The sequence below is a fragment of the Glycine max genome, chromosome 8 (assembly GCF_000004515.6).
Source record: "Glycine max cultivar Williams 82 chromosome 8, Glycine_max_v4.0, whole genome shotgun sequence".
Classification (NCBI taxonomy): Eukaryota; Viridiplantae; Streptophyta; class Magnoliopsida; order Fabales; family Fabaceae; genus Glycine; species Glycine max.
This window is the reverse complement of record NC_038244.2, coordinates 19,495,810-19,521,362: the sequence shown is the minus strand read 5'-3', so window position 1 is coordinate 19,521,362 and position 25,553 is coordinate 19,495,810. Positions and strand designations below refer to the sequence as shown.

Genomic DNA, 25,553 nt, shown 5'->3' with positions numbered 1-25,553 from the left:
TCGTAAATAGACAATTAGCTACTGAGTTTTTTACAACATCAAAAGCATATTGGTTTTTAGTGGATGATCTGGCAGGCATCACAGAGTGGTCTTTTTATAGTTGTTAAAATTGAAAATTTTGGATGCAATTTTGGTCTCATAACAAAAGTTTTAATATCTTACTATCTCAAACAATCCATTCCCCCCTCATGCAAGATGAGTACTAATAGGAAATAAATAGTTCTTTTTTTGCTGAGTTATTTTTTTATTTTTTATGTTTTGAAACAAGAATGACTTACAGTTATCCACTAATTTTTTTTTTGTGCCTATTTTGCAAAAAGTTTTTGTCTCCTTATGCCCTCCCTCCCTCTTATGTATGTGTCTCCTACTTTATGCACAATTTTTCATTAATGTGTATGTTGAAGTCAAATTATTACTTTGCAATATTTAGCATTGAAATTGTGGGTACAAATGTGGTTTCTGAGTTATTGCAGTCTAATTTCACAGGATCGACTACCTGAAGCTCGTGTTGTTTATTGCTCAGCAACTGGAGCATCTGAACCTCGTAATATGGGTTATATGGTTCGACTTGGTCTTTGGGGAGATGGGACTTCATTCACTGATTTCCGGGAATTTCTAGGTAGTTTCTTATCCATCCTTTTCCCATTGTTTTTAAGGAAATATAATTTAACGAGTGATCATCTTTCTCTCTCACTCCCTCTCTTTAAACTTGCTTTTCTATTTGTTTCATTCATAAATAATTTTTTTGATAAATCTATTGGTTCACTATTTTTTCCCTTTCAAATGCCCATTGTTGCAACATTTTGGAGGCATATTATATCATATTTGTCTAACTGATGATGTATTTATTTTCATTTACATACTGCTCTTTGTTTGATAATCATTTTTTACCTATATTATTATTACTTTACTAACATTTTTGCATAATATTTTATGATTGACAATCATTTATGATAGATAACTAGTATTTTACAATTGTTTATGAATAATATAATATTTTATAGCTGCTACATAAAAAAATGCTCAAGAATTTCTTATATCCTTGCTTCCTACATGTGTTTGTTGGCCATGATGACCCCATCTCCTAAGTCTGAAATTAACTATTCAAATTTATACATCCAGGAGCTCTTGACAGAGGGGGTGTTGGAGCTCTTGAACTAGTTGCCATGGACATGAAAGCAAGGTTTTAATATTTTCATGTACACACCAGCCCTCGTACTTAATGAACATGCTTACGAAAGATTTGCTTCATTTATCTTATTGCAGGGGTATGTATTTATGCCGGACACTTAGCTATGAGGGTGCAGAGTTTGAAGTTATCGAAGCACCATTAGAGGATAAAATGATGGTATGAAACACAGTTGCTTACTTGTGCTATTATTTATTGAAACTGTAACTTCTTCACTGAAGAGATAATGAAAATTATCTGGTAAAATATCGACTGGCATCTGAAAATAATAATCAGTAGAGTATAAGCTAATAGAGAGAGAATTCCATCAACCATTTTTGTTTGTTAGTTTTGTGGCATAGCATAAAATAATTGGCCTTTTCTTTTTCTGACAATTTGCTTGTGTTTTCATTAGGGTTTTGCTTGTCAATATCATATTTATTTGTATCAACAATGATAAAAATAGAGAGAAAATGTGAAACTGATTTCATTGATCAGAATATTATAAAGCCAAGTTACAAGGTTCTGTGTTAGCTCTATATAGAGAGACTGGCAGAAACCTAACAGAATAACAGAAAGCCTAACTGTAATCAGTTAACCAACTGACTCATAACAGAAATCTGACAACCTAACTGACAGCTGTCAGTTAACAACTAACACTAGGTAAAAGACAACACTCTTTACTTAGTGGAGTAAGAATACTCTAATAAACAAATGCCAACATTATACACTGTCATGCATGCATGTATATTTCTCATATATGATAGGTATTCAAGTATGTGAAATTAGGAATGTACTTTCTCTTTCTCTTTTGTATATTGCTTTCTGGATGCAGATTGTTCGACATTCTTTTCATATAATTATAACATGTCTAGTTATCTATATCATCTGTTGTTGAATTAATTTATCCTTTAAATTCAATATTTTCATCTGATGATCTTATTGTTCATATCAAACTTAGGACATGTATAAAAAGGCAGCAGAATTTTGGGCTGAATTACGTGTAGAATTGCTGTCAGCCAGTGCCTTCCTAAATGACAAACCAAATTCTAGTCAACTATGGCGATTATACTGGGCCAGCCACCAAGTAATGAAGTTTATATGATACCTAAATATACCATCTGTATTTTGATTCTCTTGTCTGCCAGTCTTTGGACTAATAATATTCATTGACTCTTTTGTTTGTTAATGCTCCTTGGAATCTCTAGCGTTTCTTTAGACACATATGTATGTCTGCTAAAGTCCCTGCTGCTGTGAGACTAGCGAAGCAAGCATTAGTTGAAGAAAAATCTGTAGTCATTGGTCTTCAGAGTACTGGAGAAGCTAGGACAGAGGAAGCTGTAACAAAATATGTGTGTATTTGAATTCTGCATTCATTTCCACATAAAGCAATTTTGTTTTCTGCAGTTCAGTTTCTCACTTGCTTTCATTTTTTGGATAGGGTTCTGAACTTGATGACTTTGTTTCTGGACCTCGAGAATTGCTGCTTAAATTTGTGGAAGAAAATTACCCGTTACCAGAAAAACCTGAACTTCTCCCAGGTTTCAGACTTGTTTTGCTTAATGATTTTCGTTTATTTTCGTTGTGCATTTAGTCACTCTTCTGCTGTAGGAGAGGATGGGGTAAAAGAACTCCAACGGAAGAGGCATTCTGCAACTCCCGGTGTTTCAGTAAAAGGAAGGGTCAGAAAAGTAGCCAAGTGGCAGCCTCCTAGTGATGCTGAAAGTGATGAAGACTCTGAGAGTGAGTCTTTTCGAAACAGATTTTGAGGAATCCTATGCACTTATCCTTGTTCCTATTGTACTTCTGCTGTGTATGGTATTCAGGCATTTTTCCTATTACCAATATCCAAGACCGTAGCCCTCTATGTTGGGTCAGCTAAACTGAACAAATGAACTATTTTTTCTATTTCGGAAGTCAAATATTCAGAAAATGCATTTAGATTTTTTTTTTTGATAAGCAAAACTAATTTATATTAATATAAAGGGAATAGTACAAGTGGTACTCATATATGTACATTGTGTCCATACTATTTGAAAACCTATGGATACCTAATTCAAGCTTTATTGCAAGAATTAACTCTCCATAGGTGAGAATTAGTAAAGACATCCTTCCATCAAAAACCTATAGGACAATCCCCCCTTGTTTACAAAACCCAACTCTTATGTTGTTTGCCCATGAGCATTATTTTGGAACCATGAGTATGGACCTAATCTATGTATTTAGTACCTCTGGTACTTCTTTTCTATCAATATATTATTATTTTTGCTGATAAAAAAAAATGTTGCTTGCCCATGAGTGAAATGGAATATCAAATCCTTTTTCCAAATTTTTGAGCCAACTCCAGCAGAAGAAAATAGCATCCTCCATCACAGCTTTTGATCATTAAACCTTTCATTTGCAAATATAATTCTGTTTTGATGAAACCAGATGCACCAAGTTAAGGCAGTCCACCATATTTGCCATCGCCGAGAGATAATACCCTTGAGATAACCATGGCAATGTTGAAGGAAAAGTTACTATAATTAACATTTACTCACCTTGTGACATAGCTTCCAAAAGAATTCTATGGGATGAAATCAAGCAACTTAGAGCTGCCAACAATGGGGGCCTATGGTGTATTTTAGGAGACTTCAATTGCATTAGAAAATCCATTTAGATGATCTCTCTCTCTTTGGTACTTTTTTTTCTTTTAACCAGACTATCTTCCAGTTGGTCCACTTTTCTTACTGCAAACTGTTGGTCTACTCTTTTACATGACCAAACCACCATAGGTGTGTTTGTGTCATCTTTCCCTCAATAGGTCATGCCCAATTTTCTCTCAAAACCACCAATGCAGCTGCTCGTGATCTTTTTTTTTTTTTTTTGGGGGGGGGGGGGTTATGTTCATTCATTCGGTGTAAAATTCTCATCTCTTCTATTTTCTCTCAAAACCACCAATTAATTGACTTATTCTATTCAGAAAAAAATGTTATAAGAGTTTATTGTTCATTTTCAATAAGAGTTTACAAAGGGAAAACTACAGGATAGGGAATTATTCATAATAAAAGCATATTCTAAGTACCACCATGAAAATTCTAATCGGCAGAAATGCCATTGAAGATGCAGGTATTCCTTTCTAACCCCAAAACCCTCAAAATTCAATAAACAGATCATTGCCACAAGATTTGTTTTCCTTCATACCAAACCCTTGAAACAAATGTGTAGAAACTGATCCAACCTACTAGGATATACCCCATGCTCATCAGTTTATTCCAAAGCGGTCACACAACTGGGCAGTGTTAAAATAAATGAGGCACAGTTTCTGACTTAAATGTAGAAGTGACAGACATATCCATGAATAGTCCTGTGAGGTCACCTTTCCTTAAAAAATTAGTCTAATACTTCTGAGTAAAGTTGTCACAACAAAAGCTTTGAACTTAGAAGGAGTTTTAGGGCTTGATTTCTTTGAAAAAATGTTTTCAAGTTTCATCAATACTTATAAAAGTGCTATCTCATTTTCACTTGATATCCTGTTATCAAATATTGGTATAGGAAATGGTGAAAACAATATTCTTCATTTTCTGTAATATTTGAAAACAGGAAACAAAGTGAAAATAACATGTCAATTGTTATTAAAAACAGAAAACATATCCTTAAACCAAGAGAGGCTCTTAGAATTTGAAATTGGCTTAACTGAGGCAAAATTGACTTCTTGTAGGAGAATGTTTGAGAAACTGAAAAATTTGCAATAGGTTTAATTATATACCAGTCCCTATTTTCTAATTACTGGTTGAAACTTGGATTGCATTAAACATGATTTCTGTGACAAGTTGTTAGCAGGCAGTAGTTGATTAGTTTGAATTCACATGATATTTTTTGCTGCCTAGAAGTGCATTGACCACTGTATCATGTAACCATGTTTTATTTTTTTTTCTTGCTCTGTATTGAGTCAGTGCCATTGACATGTGATTATTTCATCTATGTTATTTGTTTTTAGCCGACCTCACCTAGTGGGATAAGACTTAGTTGTTGTTGTTGTTGCTTGTAATGTTTTTATTCATTTGGTTCACTTCATTGGGTATGGAGCCTGTTTCCTTACTCGGGCTTGTCCTCCTTAAAGGAAACATTGTGATTAACTAAATATAATTTCTTAATTCTCATGATATCTTTTTTAAAAATCTAATGTGTGAAATTTGATGGTTTTGGAACACATTTGAAACTGGCTGGGTTGCTTGTTTACATTTGTTGAGAATCAGGAATTTAATGTATAGTGATGTGGTTGGATATGGTATCTGATTCAAGGGAAACTGAATATCCTCTAATTATGGGTTAATAGATTCAGAGAAAAGGAAGAAAGAGAGAGAAGGAAAGGTGATTATATTGATAAAGTCAACCCAAAGGAACAACAGATTAGAAAGCTGTTTATATAGACAGTTGCCCAACTGTAACTGTCAACTAACCTTGAGTTAGTTTCTAACAGAAACTAACTAAGTAAAGACTATGGTTAACATAACCAGACTTAACAAAACAGAAAAGAAGATACAGTATTGCTGGTCGAATAAGTATACTCTCCTATACCCCCTTGCAAGCTCAGCAGTGGTTGGTAGAATTCTTCTCAACTACTCTGAGCTTAGATCTGTAAGTAGCAAAGGTAGCAGGGGTTAGAGCTTGGATCTGTAGGGATGTCTGCCCTCTGATCAGCAGCAGGAACATGAACAACTCAAAGATGCTTGCCAATAGCCTTCACTTGAACAAAAAACAAATCAAGCTTGATGTGCTTGGTTCTGGAGTGCAGAACAGGATTATGTGCTAAGGAGACAGTGCTGAGCACTTGCGACCTTATGCTTTCTATCCTAAATAGAGAAAGAGGGAAATAGGTCAAATCGAAAGACGAGGCTGAGCTTTAGCGATGGGCTGGGTTGCGAAGGGTGAGTGTAACGATGGGGCAAAGCAGAGAAGGAAAGTCAAGGGCTTTGTGGTTGTCACAGAAGATAGCAGGAGGAGCATGAGGAAGCTTGAGCTCAACCAAAAGAGACTGAATACAAGACACCTCAGCTGTAGCAAGAGCTAAACTCCTATACTCTGCCTTGGTACTGGACCTGGCCACCACTGATTGCTTTTTAGACCACCAAGATACCAAATAAGGACCAAGAAAAATGGCAGCACCAGAGGTTGACCTTCTGTCATCCGGATCAGAAGCCCGGTCAGCATCACAATAGGCATGGACAGAGTAATGTGATAATGAGAAATTAGGTTGCATATGCAAACTAAAGTTGAGAGAGGCTTTCAGATATCTAAGTATTATTTTGATTGCCATCCAGTGCTGTTCAGTGGGTTTACTCATGAAGTGGCAGACTTTGTTAACTGTGAAACTAACTTTTGGCCTTGTGATAGTTGCATATTGCTAGGCTCCAACAGCTGATCTGTAGAGGGAAGGATCAGCGAAGGATTCATGTCCTGTTTTTGTTAATTTACAGCAACCAACCATGGGAGATGAAATAGGATTGGCTTCATCTTTAGTAGTCTTAGCCAATAAGTCTCAAATATAGTTTGACTGAGTGAGAATAGTGGAACCAACAGGCTGAGAACTGACCTCAATGCCTAGAAAGTAGTCAATGTCACCCAAATCTTTGAGAGAGAACTCAGAATTGAGTTTGGAAACCAGAGACTTGATAAAGGTTGAATTATTCCCTGTCACTATAATATCATCTACATAGACCAGCATGTAGATTACAGTAGTAGATTTGGAGTAAACAAACAATGAGGGGTCACACTTGCTGGATTTGAACTTGTTGTTGAGAAGTGTGGTTCTGAGTTTATCAAACCATGATCTTGGGGTCTGCTTGAGGCCATAAATAGCTTTGTTAAGCTTGCAAACAAGCTGCTTGTTGGAAGTTTCAAAGCCAGGTGGTTGAGTCATGAAGACTTCCTCCTGAAGGATGCCATTGAGGATGACATTATTCACATCAAGCTGCTGGAGTTTCCACTTATGAGTAATGGCAAGAGTCAGAAGAATTCTGACAGTAACAGGCTTGATTACAGGTGAGAAGGTCTTATTGTAAGCATACCAAAGTCTTTGATGAAAGCCTTTGGCAACAAGCCTGGCTTTACATTTACTAACTGTACCATCAGGGTTTTCTTTGTCCCTGAAAACCCATTTGCAACTAATGGGAGACCTGGAGGGAGGTAAATCAACCAAGAGTCATAGTCTGATTATTTAGAAGTGCATCGTATTCTGCTTTCATAGCTGTGTGCCAGATAGGATTAGCCAGGGCTGACTTTGTTGGTTTGGTTTCAGCATAAGGAGGAGTGTAGGCTGAATTTGGGGTTTGACAATGCCAGCTTTAACTCTTGTGCACATGGAATGAGTATTATCAGGCCTGATCAGAACTGCAGAGGGTTGCACAGAAGTAGAAACTGCAGGTTCTGGAGCTGGTATTTCAGGAGAGTCTACCACTGGAGAAGGGGAACCAGTATGAACATCTGCTGCTGTGATGGGACTAGTGGAAGAGGATGGAGCCTCACTTGTAGTGTCTGCTGTGAGTGGGGGAGGAGCCATAGTCACTGCAGGAGTGGGAGTTTGAGGCAGAACAGCCAGAATGTTAGGCTGAGGTGTGAAAGATGAAGTACCTGCAGGTTCAGCAAAGAATTGAGGATAAGGAAACATGGCTTCATTGAAGACCACATCCCAAAAATTGCGTTTTCATTATGGTCTTACAGAACGACAATTGCTTAAATACGTTCGTATTGCTGGAAAAGCTAAAGGATCAACTGGTCAGGTTTTATTACAACTACTTGAAATGCGCTTGGATAACATACTTTTTCGGTTGGGTATGGCTGCGACTAGTCCTCAAGCACGCCAATTAATTAACCATAGACATGTTTTAGTTTTGGAGACGTAAATCCTTCCAGCAACAAAGAGACACTTGTAGCCTTTGTGTGATAAAGAGTGGCCTAGTAAAACACATTCCTCAGATCTAGGCTGAAACTTGTGCTGATTGTATGGTCTGAGTAAAGGGAAACAAGCACTGCCAAAGACCTTCAGAAACTTGTAGTCAAGAAGTTTAGCAAACAGTTTCTGATAAGGAACAGCATTCTGAATAGCAGAAGAAGGGAGCCTGTTAATTAAGTACACACTGGAGGTAACAGCATGATCCCAATACTCCATAGGTAAGCTAGCTTGAGACAGTATAGTTAGAGCCATTTCAACTATATGTCTGTGCTTGCTTTCCACAACCCCATTCTGGTGATGGGTATGTGGACAAATGAGTCTGTGAATGACACCAAGATCAGCAAGAAATTTGGTAAAAGGTCTGTATTCACTTTCTCAGTCAGACTGAACAGCCTTAATTGGTAAACTGAACTGAGTTTGAACCATAGTGTGAAACTGTTTGAAAACTGTTAAGGGGTCTGACTTGCTTTTAAGCAGATATAACCAGGTAAATCTAGAGTGGCATCAACAAAAGTAACATAATATTTGAAGTCAGAATGAGAACTAAAGGGTGCTGGGCCCCAAAGATCAGTATATACCAACTCAAAAGGTTTAGAATAAACAGACCTAGAAGGGGAGGAAGGGAGTCTGTGAGATTTACCAACACAACAATGAGAACAAATGTCTGAACTTGTTTTATTTTTTTATTTATTTTTATTTTTTTATTTTTTTGGAAGGCACAAAATATATATATTATTAATCTGAAAAACAGATATACAAGCACCTCTGGTACTGCCCTCCAAAAGACCCCAAGCTAACCCGATAAAAGGCAAACCGACTTAGTTTAACCAAAGGATTCCGATATGTTGGAAGACCAGTGGTTAAAACTAATGTCGAAACCTTTCTCTTTAGATTTAAGCCAAGACCAAAGTAAGTACAAAGCCTCGTCCATGACTATATAAGGTTCGAAAGGTTTTTCTTGAAATATCAAAAGATTCCTGTGTTGCCATATAGTGCTAGTTAGGGCAACCCACCAAGCACTCCATCTACTCTGATTTATGTCTGCCCCAAAACCATCACAAAATTGAGCAAAATGATTTAATGGGGAGGCTGGAAGGGGTCCGAGTCCGACAGCCTTGATCCAACCCATTGATTCCCACCACAGCTTTGTTGTCCTTTCACAATTAAAAAAGAGATGCCCCACTTCCTCCTGCCCTTGACCACATAGAGGGCAATCAGCATCTTGAATATCCACATTTCTCCTTAAAAGATTCCCTTTAGTGGGGAGCCTATCTTTAATCAGCATCTGAACTTGTTTTATTAATGGAGGAAATATTACACAACATGAGTACAAGTTTCAGAACATCAGCACTTGGATGACCAAGTCTGGAATGCCAAATGGCATAGGAATCAGTACAAGCAACATTTACAAGGAGTACATGATTCAAACAAGAAGTGGGATTTACAAAGGAGGTAGTATGCATCCTATTTACAGAGATACTAGATTGCAATATAGGTGCTGAGTGAGGCTTTGAGGGCTACGGCAAGTCAGGTAAGTGGTAGAGTCCATCATGACCCACCAATCCATGAAGAAGCACCTCTTTAGAAACCTGGGATATGACCAAAAAATGATTGGAATGAAATTCAAAGAAAACTGAGTTATCTTTGCAGAACTGACTAATGCTAGAATTTTAGTGATAGAAGGGACAAATTTCAGAATTTTGAGAGTTAAAGGTACTTTAGAGTTGAAAGGAGAATGAAAATAGGAGACACCTGAAGAATTTATATTGAGGCCTTGACCATTGCCAATAGTAATCTGATCAGGGCCCTCAAAAGGAGTCACGTTGAGTAGTGGTAGAAGACAATTGCTTGGGTTGGTTGGGTGTTGGTGTAGGTGTTTGGGTCTGAGATTGTTTAGAGTTTTGATTAGAGGATGAGTTGGTATAATCCATAGGTTGCGAGGGAACATAGTTATCATCATACCGACGATGACAAAAGATTGCCTCATGACCAAACTTAAGACAGACCTGACATTGGACATCAACAAACTTGCTGCCACCATCGCCATGGCCTCCCCCACGACCACCACGGTAAAAGCTATTCCGGCCACCACACCATGGCTAGAGTTGTTGTAACCTCCATTATTGTTAGAAGTGTTGGTGGATGCTTAAGTGAGATGCACTTGCAGGTCAGAATTAGAGGAATCAGTGACTTGTGACTGAGATTCACTTGAATTGGGGTGGAATTATGGTTACACTCAGTGAGATTCACCTAGCCAAGAGTCTTCTTGGTGAGCTTAGCTATATGAGAGATTGGTGATCAAGAAGCAAAGATTCAACATCATCAACCGACATTGGTTTAGATTTATTGTAAATGAATGTTACCGAAGATTCATACTCCATTGGAAGTCCCTCAAGAATAATATCCACGCGCTCACTCTGCGAAACAAAATCACCAATGGAAGTGAGCGAATCGGTAAGCGTCTGAATGTGGAGAAGATAATCCGTGATCTTGCGATTATCGAGAGAAACATTGCGCAGATCCATACGAAGTTGCCTCTTCTTTGTGTGAGCAATAGAATGGAAGTGCGTATGAAGCTTTTCCCAAAGATGCCACGAAGTGTTGCATCCAACACGATGAGGAAGAGTGATATCAGAAATCGTTGATTGAAGCCAAGAAAGAAGAAGCTGATCTTCTTTTTCCAAGTTTAGATACTTCTACGACACAATTCCCGCATGGCCATCGGCAACAGTATCAAATCACGGCAGAATGATCGGAGCAACCAGAAAGTGTGACAATGGATGAGCTTAGACTCTACCTTATATCTGACCAGCAGAATCAGTATATACAGCAGATGGGGATGAGTTCAGACACAGGATGGGATTGGAGATTGCAATGGAGGCGTTTATTCTTCGAAGCTGAAATAAATATGGCTGCCAAGTTTATGCAGGATATAGAAGGGCTCACAATCTGTCCATACAGGCATGACAAGTGGGTTTGGAGGGGGGACCCGACTGGGAGTTACTCAGTGGGAAGTATGTACAAATGAGAATCAGGACAGTATTTAATGAGTTATGGGAACTCCAAATTCCATCTAAACCCGTGTTCTTTGCTTGGAGAGTAATCTGGGATAGGCTGCCTACCAAGACCAATTTACGTTGGAGAAATGCGGAAATCAATGACAGCATGTGCCCATTTTGCAGGAATTTTGAAGAGAATGCAGCACACTTATTCTTTTCGTGCGATAAGGTCTTGCCGCTTTGGTGGGAATCACTGTCTTGGATAAAGGTAGTGGGACCCCTCCCGCAAAATCCAAGGCACCATTTCCTCCAGCATTCCTCTTGCAGGCTGTCGGGTATTAGGAAGGAGTGCTGGCTGAGTTGGTGGATATCCTTAACTAGGTGCATTTGGCACCATAGGAATAGGATTGTCTTCTCAAATGAGAATTTCAATGCCAACAAACTGATGGAGGATGCTATATTCCTTTGCTGGACATGTTTTAGAAATCTGGAAAAAGGATTTGAATTGCCTTTCCATTACTGGTCCAGCAATATCAGGGGTGGTTTTTCATTTTTGTAATGAGGGGAGAAGTATGGTATAGGTATAGGGTAACTACTTAACAGGGTTACTGTCAGATGTTTGGTAGCTTAATTCTTGGTAATTAACTTGTATTAGGCTACCATACTTCCGCATATCCTGGTCCTGATGTGTATTTTGTACAGTACCTCTTGTACTGCTGTTTATATCCAATTTATTAGTATTTTTGCTGATAAAAAAAAGAAAGTGTGACAAACCATGACCTTTGATGACCGGATGAAGCTGATTACACTGAAGAATGTAATTGGAGTTCGTTAGTTTCACTGAAATAGAATGTGAAAACCAAGTCGGAGATGACGGCGGTGGAGGAGGAGATGAAGCAGAAGCCATGAATAATTAGTCAAGGATCGACCTTGCTCTGATACCATAATAGATTCAGAGAAAAGGAAGAGAGAGAGAGAAGGAAAGGTGATTATATTGATAAAATCAACCCAAACGAACAACAGATTAGAAAGCTGTTTATAGACAGTTACCAACTGTAACTGTCAACTAACCTTGAGTTAGTTCCTAACAGAAAACTAAGGAAAGACTATGGTTAACATAAGCAGACTTAACTAACCAGAAAAGAAGATACACTATTGCTGGGCGAGTAAGTATACTCTCCAATATGGGTAATCAATGCTACCTGTCTATATAAACAAGCTCCGTAGGATCTCTCTGACACACAGTTTTCAGTCCAAATATCCCTCAGTTTCTCTCATTTTACAACATTATTAAGATTCCTCTGGTTTGGTGCAGCTGACTCTGGCATTGAATCTACTGACTCTGATGATGAGTTTCAAATATGTGAAATTTGTACTACAGAGGAGGTAGCTATACTTTTTAAAACTCTTGAAGTGTTTTGATACTTGGGATGCAGGAATCACTTACTTTTCCCTGCAGGAAAGGAAAAAATTGCTACAGTGTTCCTGCTGCAGTAAGTTAGTCCATTCCACATGCCTGATGCCACCAATTGGTGATATAGTTCCTGAAGAGTGGTCATGCCATTTGTGTAAGGAGAAAACAGATGAATATCTTCAAGCTAGACAGGCCTACATAGCTGAACTTCAAAAGAGGTATAGAATTTAAACATTTCTCTTGAATTCTTGGAGTCTTATTTGTATGGTACAAAATTATCATTTTATGTTGAATAACTGATTTCTAAAGAAACTGGTTGTAAAAGGCACGTTATCTTCTATCAACCGAAATTAGAAGGGAGATAAATGAAAATAAAAGAGTAGGGAAGTGATGATTGATGAATGTTTTTTATACATTATTTCAGGTATGATGCAGCCTCGGAACGCAAGACAAAAATATTAGACATAATTCGTGCTCTGGATCTTCCAAATAATCCTTTGGATGATATTGTTGACCAGGTAGTAATCATATGCTTGATTCACATTCTTGCTTTGGAGAACACTTGTTAATATGTGCTCAACAGAACTGTTAAAATACAATGTTTAAAGTTAATTTTAAAATGAAGTATGGAGCTGCTATGTGGAAGTCAGAATTATGTTCTCAATCTTGTTATCAGGAACTAATAATGAGGAACAATTTTTATAGCCAATATTTGCAATTATAAACATACATTAGAAGATTGGAAAATATCAGCTCATTGAGTGATAATGATGCCTATGCTGTATTATGATGCATGTTCTCTTATAATACTTGAGAATTTTAGACAAAATAAAAGATAACTAAACTGGTAGGCTGGCTGTTAAGACTGTAATGCTTTGAGAAGTGGGGTCTGATGTAAATTTCATTTAATAATGTGTTGAAAAGAGTACTAGAAATTGTTTTGCTAACATTACTCCATATAAATTAAAAATGCTCGATAAGATTAAGTACGTACATAACCTTGCGCAGTTAATGTTATTTTCCAGTCCCAAACATTTGAAGAAAAGTCTCCTTCACTTTTTTGTATCCTCGTTGGATGATCTTTTTGTGTTATTCATTATATGATAATGTTAAGATAGAGAAAAGTATGAAAGTAGTTATAATATTTTTTACTAATAGATAGCTCTGTCAAATTTATTTATATATTCTGCTCTCTCATAACATTATTATATAATAAGTAACATGAAAGGATCTAAATCTCATACTGGACAAAGTTGGAAGAGCCTAAAATTACATGTCCAATGGCAACATTATGGTTGGAAAGGAATACTTCTAGAGTTCATTCAGGATATGATTATTTTTTTAGCTTCCTTTTGTAGTTTGAGGTGTTTTGTCTCTCTGTCAAACATTCAATCATTGGTCCTTGTTAGGATGTCTTCTTTTTTTGTCTTTTTTCCTCTTAAGAATATTTCTTTTTCTAGTGAAATTGCTAACTCTTTCCTGGCTGCTGTAATTGTCATTTATATGCAGCTAGGAGGCCCTGACAAAGTTGCAGAAATGACAGGAAGGAGAGGCATGCTTGTGAGGGCTTCTACTGGAAAGGGTGTTACTTATCAGGCTCGTAATACGTGAGTTGTTGTTTGCCTCCCTAATTAGTGAACAACATTTGGTAATGGCTGAGTTACTAATTTCTGTGTACCTGTTTAGAAAAGATGTCACTATGGAAATGGTTAACATGCATGAAAAGCAGCTCTTTATGGATGGTAAAAAGTTTGTTGCTATTATCTCTGAAGCTGGATCAGCTGGTGTATCTTTGCAGGCTGATAGGCGAGCTGCAAATCAGGTGTGGAAAACTGATTTGGAAGAAATTTCAACCCTGATATATCATTTGCTGTCTATGTATATTTATGCACATAGTCTGTTGGAAAGTTCTGATTTACTGAACTTTTAATATGCATTCTATGTGTCATTTGCTGTCCTATGTTCTTCCTCATTTCGTGTTCTTTAACCTTTGCACAACAGAAAAGACGGGTTCATTTAACACTTGAACTTCCATGGAGTGCTGACCGGGCAATCCAGCAGTTTGGAAGAACTCATCGATCAAATCAAGCTTCAGCACCAGAATACAGGTCATTGAGCATTATTGATTGATACTTTTGCTTTTTATTTATTTGGTTGCTTTTCATATTGGTATTACTAATAACCAAGGTTTTATAAATTGATGCTGAATGAACATATTGTCTGCAACAAAACAATATCGCAAAATGATACCGATTCCGAACGAAATCACAGTGGGGTTAAAAATAGCCGAAAAGCCGCAACAAAATGGTGTTGCGGCCTCAACAAGCATTACAAGAATCCGATTTCAGTCTAGACAAATTTTTTACCAAAGAATCCCAACAAAAAACAAAGTAAAGAATCAGAGATAGTTAGTTCCCACGGCCAAAACCCCTTTCCCCTTAGAAGATGCTGTGTATATGCAAAAGGGTGGACAGCCAAGAGACTGAAGAAGGAAAATTGTGACTTGTTCGTGAAGGAGAAAGGTGGTGACATGATAGGAGAGAGAGCAAGAGAAGAATGGACATATCAGCATTTGAGAGAGTAGGAGTTATGATAAAATAAACTGAGATAAGATTAAACAAATTAAAATGAAAATAAAAAAAATTAAAAGTGGGGATGGGATATTAGATTGGAAATTTGCTGATTGAAAAAAAGGTGGGAAATTGAAGTTAAAATGGAAAATATGAGCGGGATTATTTGGGTCATGAGAGAGGAGTGAGTAGATTACTGAAATTTCTTTAATGCAAAGTTTAATTTATTAATTAATTGGGTGAGAAATTAGTGAAAAATTGATTAATTAGGTGAGAAATGGAAGGAATTAATTAGACTCTCAAATATTAATTGAGGTTTAAAATGAAATTAATGATCAAAATGGAATTAATTGATATTAGTGTATTAAGTAAGTTTTACTTTGTGATTCAGTTAGGACAGTTGTTAGAACAGTTATGATTCAGTTAGGACAACTATGGTTTTGTTATTTCTGTTAGAGCAGTAACTAACTTTGGTTAGTTAACTGTCTTAGTTAGGTCATGTGTAATCATATCTGTTCTCTTTATAAATAGAGAAACAGAATCAGTTTGTCAAAACCTTTCATTCTGAATCAACAATAATATCTTCCAGCTTCTTCTTTTCTATCTCAAACTCTATGATGGTATCAGAGCTTGAGGTCTATCCATGGTGACAAATCTGAATTTCGCTTCCGCTACTCCTTTTCATCCGATTTCTCAAAAGTTAGATGATTTTAACTTCCTGCTATGGAGGTAACAGGTAGAACCTGTCATCAAAGCTCATAAACTTCAGCGTTTCGTGGCAAGTCCTTAGATCCCGATTCGCTTTCTCACAGAGGCAGATTGTGAAGTTGGAAATGAAAATCCAGCATACAACGATTGGGAACAAGAAGATCAGATTCTCTTATCGTGGCTCCAATTGACTCTTTCAGTTTCAATCCTATCTCAAATTATCGGATGTGTTCATTCATATAGAGAAACAATTTGAGGGGCAGAACACGGCCTTAGGAGAAAATAAGAAAAATGCAGCAGCAATCATCTGGGATATAGCAAAAAATTGGGGGTAAATGCAGCAGAAGACAATGGGAGGATGGAGAAGTTTATGGCAATGGAGGAGAGAGACAGGAATGAGGCAGAGAAAGTGGGGAATCTCAGCTATATCCCATGAACATTGTCACATACAATGTGAGGGGGTTAGGGAGGGGGGTAAAATGGGCAGCAATAAGGAGGTTGATTAAAAAGGAGAACGTAGATATGATATGTATCCAAGAAACCAAAAAGGAGGTAATTGAGAAAACAATGTGCCAAGCATTGTGGGGGGATCCAGTAGTGTCCTGGGAGATGCAGCCAACAGTCAACTCAGCTGGGGGACTCCTATGCTTGTGGGGCGAGAAAAAATTCAAATTGGAAAGGAAGGTTAGCGGAAATGAGTTCATTTGGATGACAGGGCAGTGGATTAGAGAAGCAGTACAAGTTAACATTGTATCTATATATTCGCCGTGTGACATACAGAACAAAAGAATGCTATGGGATGTCATCAAGCAATTGAAATCAGCAAACCAGGGGGGCCTTTGGTGCATCTCGGGGGACTTCAACAACATCAGAGATCCTGCGGAAAGGATAGGAGTGTCCCAAAAGAAGATAGATGAGAGTAGTATAAAAGAGTTCAATGAGTGGATAGATGAGCTGGAGGTGGAGGAAGCGCCATGGGTAGAAAGAAATTTCACGTGGTTTAGACTCAACGGAGCTGCAAATAGTAAGTTAGACCGATTCTTTGTGTCTCCCGACTGGCTCACAAAATGGCCTGGAAGCATCCAACAACCACTGGATCGGAATTTTTCTGACCACTGCCCAGTTGTGCTTTGGTCTAAGATTGTAGATTGGGGCCCAAAGCCATTCCAGATCCTCGATTGCTGGCTTGCGGACAAATCCTTCAGTTCGACTGTGCAGGAGTGCTGGAGGACCCACCAGCAAAGTGGATGGGGCGGATTTGTGCTGAAAGAAAAAATCGAGATTGAAGGAAAGGTTGAAGATATGGAACAGAGACCACTTCAGTGATACATTTAAGAGATACAAGAAGATTGAGGGAGAACTGAATCAAATGGAAGTGAGCACAATACATAGACAGCTAACTAATCAGGAGGTGTTAATCAAGAAACAGCTTCAAGAAGACTTGTGGGTGGTTGCACAGTCTCATGAATCTTTATTACGTTAGAAGGCAAGAGCCAGATGGGTGAAAGAAGGGGACTGTAATTCCCGCTATTTCCACCTGTTGGTTAATGCAAGCCGAAGGGGTAATACACTACAGGGACTATGGATTGATGGTGAGTGGGTTGAAGAATCGGCAAGTGTAAAAGAGGCAGCCTGCCTATTCTTCCTACAAAGGTTCCAAGAGGTGGACCATAATAGACCCCACTTGGATGGTATTGAATTTCAGTCTATTGACCACCAACACAATGACATGCTAACAGGGAGATTTTTAGAGGAGGAAATAAAGGAGGCAGCCTGGGGATATGGAAGTGAGAAAAGTTTGGGTCCTGATGGAATTAATTTCAAATTCATCAAGAGATTCTAACACTTAGTAAAACCGGATGTTCTGCGGTTCTTGGATGAATTCTATGTCAATGGAATTTTTCCTAGGGGATGTAACGCATCGTTCATTGTATTAATCCCTAAGGTGAGCAATCCGCAGTCGTTGGATGAGTACAGACCGGTCTCACTCATTGGATGCATGTACAAGATAGTAGCCAAGCTACTGGCCAACAGATTGAAGAAGGTTATGCCGCTCATAATAGACGAATGTCAATCTGTATTCATAGAGGGGAGGCATCTACTACAAAGTGCAGTGATAGCAAACGAGGTGTTGGAAGAGGCCAAAAGAAGTCAGATGCCATGTTTAGTTTTCAAAGTGGACTATGAGAAGGCACACGACTCTGTTTCATGGGATTTCCTGGTCTATATGTTAAGGAGACTGAGATTCTATGCCAAATGGATTCAGTGGATAGTGGAATGTCTAAAATCCGTCTTTGTATCGGTCCTGGTAAATGGAAGCCCCTCGGCTGAGTTCTCACCTCAGAGAGTCCTTCGACAAGGAGATCCATTAGCACCTTTCCTTTTCAATATCGTGGCAGAAGCATTGAATGGACTGGTGAGAGAGGCTATCAAGAGAAATTTATACCGGGGATTCGCAGTGGGATCAAATAGAGTTGATGTAAGCATTCTTCAATATGCAGATGCACAATATTCTTTGGAGAGGCCTCGCAGGAGAATGTTAGGGCAATTAAAGCAATTCTGAGGATATTTGAAATAGCCTCAGGCCTTAAGATTAATTTTGCAAAAAGCTGTTTTGGTGCATTTGGTATGCCAGAGAGATGGAAGTCTGATGCAGCCAGTTGGTTGAATTGTAGCTTGATGTCCATTCCATTTACCTACTTAGGAATACCTATTGGTATGTCCTTAAAACAATTATTACATGCTATGAAGCACCGACACCGACATGGATACCGGACACGACACGGACACGGACATGGACACGTGGACACCTGTAATGTCCAAAATATAGAACGTAGTACGAGTGTCGTGTCGGACACTGACACGGACGCGTGTCGGACACCGGACACCGGACACGACAAGGGGCTGGGGTGTCCGTGCTTCATAGATTACATGTACCTGCCATCACTAAAAACTTCATCAATGTCCGAAAATTTTCTAGGGATAACAATGTTTTCTTTAAATTTTATCCTAATCATTGTGCTGTGAAATCACAGGGAACCAATGAAGTCCTACTTCAAGGTTCACTGGATCCTGTTGGCCTCTACACATTTCCACATCTTGCACTCAAAGAATCTGCCTCAGCCACCTTCTTACTTTCAAATTCCAGTGTTGATTCTGCTGTTACTTCTGTTTCTAGTGGTTCTAACACAAATTTCTGATTCCTTTGTAAATGCAGTTTTTGATGTTAAAGCAACACCTAGTACTAGCTCTCAAACTATATGGCACCTTAGATTGGGCCATCCTAATGCTAATGTAATAAGGCTTGTGCTTAATCATTGTAATATACCCATAGTTAATAAAACTATGTTTGAATTTTGTGCTGCTTGTTGTGTTGGAAAGTCACATAGACTACCATCTTCTCTATCTCAAACTGTATATTCTGCTCCTCTTGAACTTAAATACAGTGATTTGTGGGGACCGTCTTATATTTCATCCTCAAATGATTTCTTATTATATCAATTTTGTTGATGCCTATTCTAAGTTCACTTGGATCTATTTTCTTAAAAATAAATCAGAAACATTTTCTGTTCTTCAGCAATTTAAAACAATGACTGAACTCCAATTTGATGCCAAAATTAAGAGGGTTCAAACAGATTGGGGAAGTGAATTTAGACCTCTTACCTCATTTCTTCAAACCCATGGGATCATTCACAGGCTAATTTGCCCTCACACACATCATCAAAATGGTATTGTGGAAAGAAAACACATGCATATCGTTGAGTTAGGCCTCACTCATCTCAAACAAGCTTCTCTCCCTTTAAAGTTTTTGGATTTTGCCTTTCAAACTGCTGTCTATTTGATTTTTTTTTTTTATCAGCCAAAATAAATATATATGTATATTAAATGAGTACCAGAGGTACTAAAAGGTACAGGATTAAGATTACAAATGTGACATATTTGAAATCAGCCAGCTATTTGGTCCACCCCAGGATGGGGCACATAGCAGGCCCTATTACAAATAATTGCCCTGCACTCCTAATGTCTACTACATCTAAAACCTTGTGTCAGATTTGAAGACCACTGATTGTAGTGAGTGGTGAAATCCTTCTAAGTGTTTCATCCAAGTCCATACCAAAAACAATGCATCCTCCATCAGTCTGTTTGCATTGAAACTGCTATTAGAGAAAACTATATCATTTCTGTGCTTCCATATGGTCCAAGTCAGTGCTATCCACCACCCTTTCCATCTAGACGCAGCCAATCCTTCAATAATATAAGACACATGCTGAATAAAATGTTGTCTTGGGTGAAATGGGAAGACATTCACCAAATTCACCCAAGACAACGATTCCCACCAAACTGGAATTATTTTCCAGCAGTGAAAAAACAGATGCACTGCTGTTTATTTGATAAACAGACTTCCCACTGCTTCTCTTAAATTTCAAGTTCCTTATATTGTTTTGTTTAACAAGTCACTTAATTACAATTTTTTGAGGAACTTTGGATGTTCTTGCTATCCTTTTCTTAGACCCTATAATAAACACAAACTGGATTTCAGGTCACATGAGTGTTTGTTCCTTGGTTATTCCACCTCTCACAAAGGCTACAAGTGTCTCTCTCCTAATGGAAAATTATATGTTTCCAAAGATGTTATCTTCAATGAGCTTAAATATCCATACAGTGATCTTTTTCCACCTTTATCCACCTCTGTCTTTTCTAAGAGTGATTTTTTACCTACTGCTCATATTCCTCTTGTTTCACCTTCCCCTAATGAACTTACTCATTCTTCTCAACATGCTGAAACTAATTCTACTTCTATAAGTGCTGATCCCTCTAGATCCCTTAATATCAAATTCCCTAATTCTCAAAATCTCATGTCATCTTCTCCTCTTTCAAATGTTGAACCAAATTCTGTTACTAATGAACACTCTAACACTGTTTCTGACTTAAACAGATATCCAAGTGAACTGTCCAGTACCTCTTCTTCTCAGTCTCACACTGTCAGTTCTCCTTCTTATAATCATGTTCTTCCCCCACAAAATGTCCATCCTATGCAAACCAGATTCAAGTTTGGAATTCATCAATCTAGGTTGCATCCTTCACTGTTTATGGCACATTGTGAACCTAAGACAGTTAAACAGGCTCTTGCTGACCCTTAATGGTTTGCTGCTATGAATCAAGAGTATGAGGCTCTTCTTAACAATAAAACATGGGATCTTGTTCCTCTTCCCAAAGACAAACAAGTTGTGGGTTGTAAGTAGGTCTTCAGAATTAAGGAGAATGTTGATGGGATTGTTAACAGGTTCAAGGCTAGATTAGTGATTTTAATGAAACATTTTCTCCTGTGACAAAACCTATTACAATCAGGCTGATTATTACTCTTGCTCTCACTAATAAATGGGATTTGTGGGATTTGTTCCAGTTAGATGTCAACAATGCCTTTTTAAATGGCCTTCTTAAAGAGACTATCTACATGCAGCAGCCACAAGGTTTCGAAAGTTCAGATATAACCTTGGTTTGCAAGCTACAAAAGGCTTTGTATGGTCTTAAATAGGCCCCAAGGTAGTGGTTTGATAGGCTCAAAGGAACTCTTTTACAGTTTAGGTTTGTGGTCTGCAAGTGTGATCCTTCGTTGTTTGTTTATAAAAACAAAGGACACATTATCTACATTCTTGTTTATGTAAATGATATTATTATCAATGTTGTTAATGGCGGATGGCGGTTCATGGCGGAAAGCCAAAAATCCGCCATAAAAATATGGCGGATGGCGTAGCGGAAAATGGCGGATGTCATGGCGGACCAAAAAAAAAAAAAATATATATATATATATATATATATATATATATATAAACTCATTGAAATTGAAAAAAACAAAAGAGGACTGGACAGGAAAAAAAATTGTGGTGTCAATAGGAAAAAAAATAAAAAATGGGATTGTCAAAAGTAAAAAGTAGGTGTCAATTAGCAAAACGAAAAAAAAAGCTACAGACACAAAAAAGGGGTGTCAAATAGCAAAAACAAAACAAAAAGGGGGTATGAATATACACAGAGGAATATATCACAGCGGGAGGTCAGATCTTCCTTTCTTCTCAGAAGCTTATTCCAAACCTTTTGTAGACTCATCTTCGGCGCCTTCCGCTCTTGATCTTCGAAAGGAAGATCTGATTCGAGAGAATTTGCACCTTAGAAAGGGTGACCTCGCACAAGGCCAATCGGTCGCGGAAGTGCGAAACTGCCTTCGTGCGCGTTGTCACCGCCGTTCGTGCCGGTGCTTGTCGCCGCCGTTCGTGCCAGTGCTCGTTGCCGCCCTTCGTGCCGGTGCTCGTCGCCGCCGCCATGGTGTCGTCGCTGTCAGCCCAACTCCTTCTGCGAAAAAAACAAAAAGAAAACGCTATTTTCCGCCCGCCATAACCGCCATGGCGCCGCCATTCGAAACCCGTCACGCCACCGCTATTCGGTGGCGTTTTTTCAAAAAACCGCCACACCTTTCCGCCATGGCGCTGCCATGGCCGGTTTTTAACAACACTGATTATTATCATTGGTACCTCCAATGTTGTAATTTAGCAACTCACCACTAAGCTGCATTCCAATTTTTCTCTTAAACAATTGGGTAAACTTGACTATTTTCTTGGTATTGAAATCAAATTGGTGGCTGATGGGACTATTCTACTGACTCAAAGCAAATATATCAGAGATTTGCTTTAGAAAACCAAAATTGTAGAAGCACAACCTATTTCTTTCCCTATGACTGCTAATTACAAGTTGACCAAAGTTGGCTCGAATTTATTCAGTGATTCATCTCTCTATAGGTCTGTTGTTGGTGCTCTTCAATACACTACCGTTACAAGACCTGAGTTAAGCATTGCTGTGAACAAGGTCTGTCAATTCATGGCTAATCCTATGGACTCTCACTGGACAGCCATTAAACGCATTCTAAGGTACCTTAAAGGCTCTATTCATCATGGTCTGCATTTCAAGGCTGCTCCTTCCTCCCAGCCTTTTACTATCAAAGCCCTTTGTGATGCTGATTGGGCCTTAGATCCATATGATAGAAGGTCTACCTCTGGTGTAGTGATTTATTTTGGTCCTAATTTGGTCTCATGGTGGCCCAAGAAACAACAAATTGTGGCTAGATCTTCCACTGAAGCTGAATACAGGAGCTTGGCTCAAGCCATGACTGAAGTTACATGGATTCAAACTTTTAACAGTTATATGTTCCGTTTCAGCTGAACGATTCGCTGTGCCCTCTCTGCAGTAGACAGGAGGAGGAAGCCTCTCACATGTTTTTTAACTGTCCAAGAACTATTCCCTTATGGTGGGAATCCCTATCTTGGACCAAAACCTTGGGAGCTTTCTCCCCCACTCCTAGGCATCATTACATGCAGCACCCGCTTATCCTAAAAGGAAAGAATCTGCAGTCTAGGTGGAAGTGTTGGTGGGTGGCTCTTACCTGGTCGATTTGGCAGCATCGAAACCGGATTGTTTTCCTAAACGAGGCTTTTAATGGATCCAAGCTAATGGATGATGCTATTTTCCTAGTTTGGTCTTGGTTTAGTCAGCTGGAGAAAGGCTTTGCCCTGCCCTACAACTACTGGTCTAGTAATCTATCAATAGCTTTTTCTGTCTAGGGTAGCAGTGCAGGGTTTCTGTGTTCTTTTTAGAGTGGCAGGTGGCTCTCAGGACCTTATGGTTCTGCCAGTCTGCTTGTTTCTACCTTGTAATTTTAGTACCCCTGGTACTCACTGTTATTAATAATCTTTATAATTTGCCGATCAAAAAAAAAAAATGTTCCGTTTCAGACCCCACAGATTTAGTGGGAGAAGCCCATTGGGAGAATGTTCTAGTTTTGAAGGCCCTGCTGAGAGGTTTTGAGCTGGCTTCTGGATTAAAGATCAACTATGCCAAAAGTCAGTTTGGGATTATTGGAGGGATGGTTAGCTGGACAAATGAGGCAGCTCAGTTTCTGAACTGCAGACAAATAGAAACTCCTTTCTCTTATCTAGGTATTCCAATTGGGGCTAAACCCTCAAGTGCACTGGTATGGGAGCCTCTGATCAACAAATGCCAAATAAAGCTATCCAAATGGGCTCAAAAGAACATATCTATGGCAGGGAAGGTGACTCTTATAAATTCTGTCCTCAACGCATTACCAATATATCTGCTTTCATTCTTCAAGATACCTCAAAAGGTGGTTCATAGATTGGTGACTCTCCAAAGAAATTTTCTGTGGGGTGGAGATAGGGAGCATAAGAAAATACCGTGGGTTAAATGGGAAGAGGTCTGTCTTCCTAAGGCTGAAGGGGGACTAGGGATTAAAGATATTGCTATATTCAATGAAGCTCTGCTGGGCAAATGGATTTGGGCTTTAGCTTCTGACTATCAGCAGTTATGGGCCAGAATTATTAACTCCAAATATGGTGGATGGAAAGAGTTCCAGCTTGGAAGAGAAAAAAGGGGTTGTTCCAACTGGTGGAAAGATCTGAGAAAGATTTACCACCAGTCTCAGCACAGCATATTTCATCATAACGTGGTTTGGAAGATAGGTTGTGGTGATAGAATTAATTTCTGGACTGACAGATGGGCAGGGGAGAGCACTCTCAAACAGCAATATAATCAACTTTTCATGATAAGCAGTCAGCAACACAGCCTTATTTCCATGATGGGTAATTTCTCTCAGAATAATTGGAGATGGGATTCGAAGTGGAGGAGAAATCTATTTGATCATGAACTTGATTTGGCAGTGAGCTTTGTGGAAGACATTACTTCTATATGCATTCAGAGACATGTGAAGGATATTATGTTGTGGAAAGCTGAACCTAATTGTGTTTACTCCACCAAGTCAGCTTACAGTCTAATGTTGAAGACAAACGATTCTGGTTCACAAGCAAGCATTTCCAAACTAATATGGAACCTGAACATACCCCCAAGGGCAGCAGTTTTCATTTGGAGACTCCTTAAAGATAGGCTCCCCACTAAAGGGAATCTTTTAAGGAGAAATGTGGATACTCAAGATGCTGATTGCCCTCTATGTGGTCAAGGGCAGGAGGAAGTGGGGCATCTCTTTTTTAATTGTGAAAGGACAACAAAGCTGTGGTGGGAATCAATGGGATGGATCAAGGCTGTCGGACCCCTTCCAGCCTCCCCATTAAATCATTTTGCTCAATTTTGTGATGGTTTTGGGGCAAACATAAATCAGAGTAGATGGAGTGCTTGGTGGGTTGCCCTAACTAGCACTATATGGCAACACAGGAATCTTTTGATATTTCAAGAAAAACCTTTCGAACCTTATATAGTCATGGACGAGGCTTTGTACTTACTTTGGTCTTGGCTTAAATCTAAAGAGAAAGGTTTCGACATTAGTTTTAACCACTGGTCTTCCAACATATCGGAATCCTTTGTTTAAACTAAGTCGGTTTGCCTTTTATCGGGTTAGCTTGGGGTCTTTTGGAGGGCAGCACCAGAGGTGCTTGTATATCTGTTTTTCAGTACCACTTGTACTGCTTTGATCAGATTAATAATATATATATATTTTGTGCCTTCCAAAAAAAAACAACAGTAGTTATCAGTCATAATCCATTTCTTCATTCCCGGACTAAGCACATGAAAATTGACATCTTTTTTGTCAAGGAGAAAGTTTTAGCTAAAGAGCTCAAATTGTATCATATTCCTACTATAGATCAATGGGTTGATGCCCTCACTAAGCCTCTATCACCAACTGGATTTCTCTTTCTTAGGTCCAAACTCAATGTAGTTGAGCCCATTTATGATTCTCAACCCC

At 38.6% G+C, this 25,553-nt stretch overlaps 1 protein-coding gene across 3 annotated transcripts in view; it reads left to right on the top strand.

The window, feature by feature from the left end:
* LOC100804594 (protein FORGETTER 1) overlaps positions 1-25,553 on the top strand; it is a 72,418-nt gene that overhangs the window by 36,055 nt on the left and 10,810 nt on the right. For all 3 annotated transcript variants that reach the window (XR_001389523.3, XM_006585657.4, XM_014779206.3), the window contains exons 8-20: positions 487-619; positions 1,123-1,183; positions 1,267-1,348; positions 2,130-2,255; positions 2,377-2,520; positions 2,610-2,709; positions 2,780-2,911; positions 12,417-12,487; positions 12,561-12,733; positions 12,940-13,033; positions 14,025-14,122; positions 14,202-14,337; positions 14,517-14,623. Coding sequence is in view for 2 of the 3 variants with exons in the window: in XM_006585657.4 (XP_006585720.1) it covers positions 487-619; positions 1,123-1,183; positions 1,267-1,348; positions 2,130-2,255; positions 2,377-2,520; positions 2,610-2,709; positions 2,780-2,911; positions 12,417-12,487; positions 12,561-12,733; positions 12,940-13,033; positions 14,025-14,122; positions 14,202-14,337; positions 14,517-14,623 (1,457 nt within the window). In the remaining variant the exon portion in view is untranslated. The remainder of the gene's footprint in view (positions 1-486; positions 620-1,122; positions 1,184-1,266; positions 1,349-2,129; positions 2,256-2,376; positions 2,521-2,609; positions 2,710-2,779; positions 2,912-12,416; positions 12,488-12,560; positions 12,734-12,939; positions 13,034-14,024; positions 14,123-14,201; positions 14,338-14,516; positions 14,624-25,553) is intronic.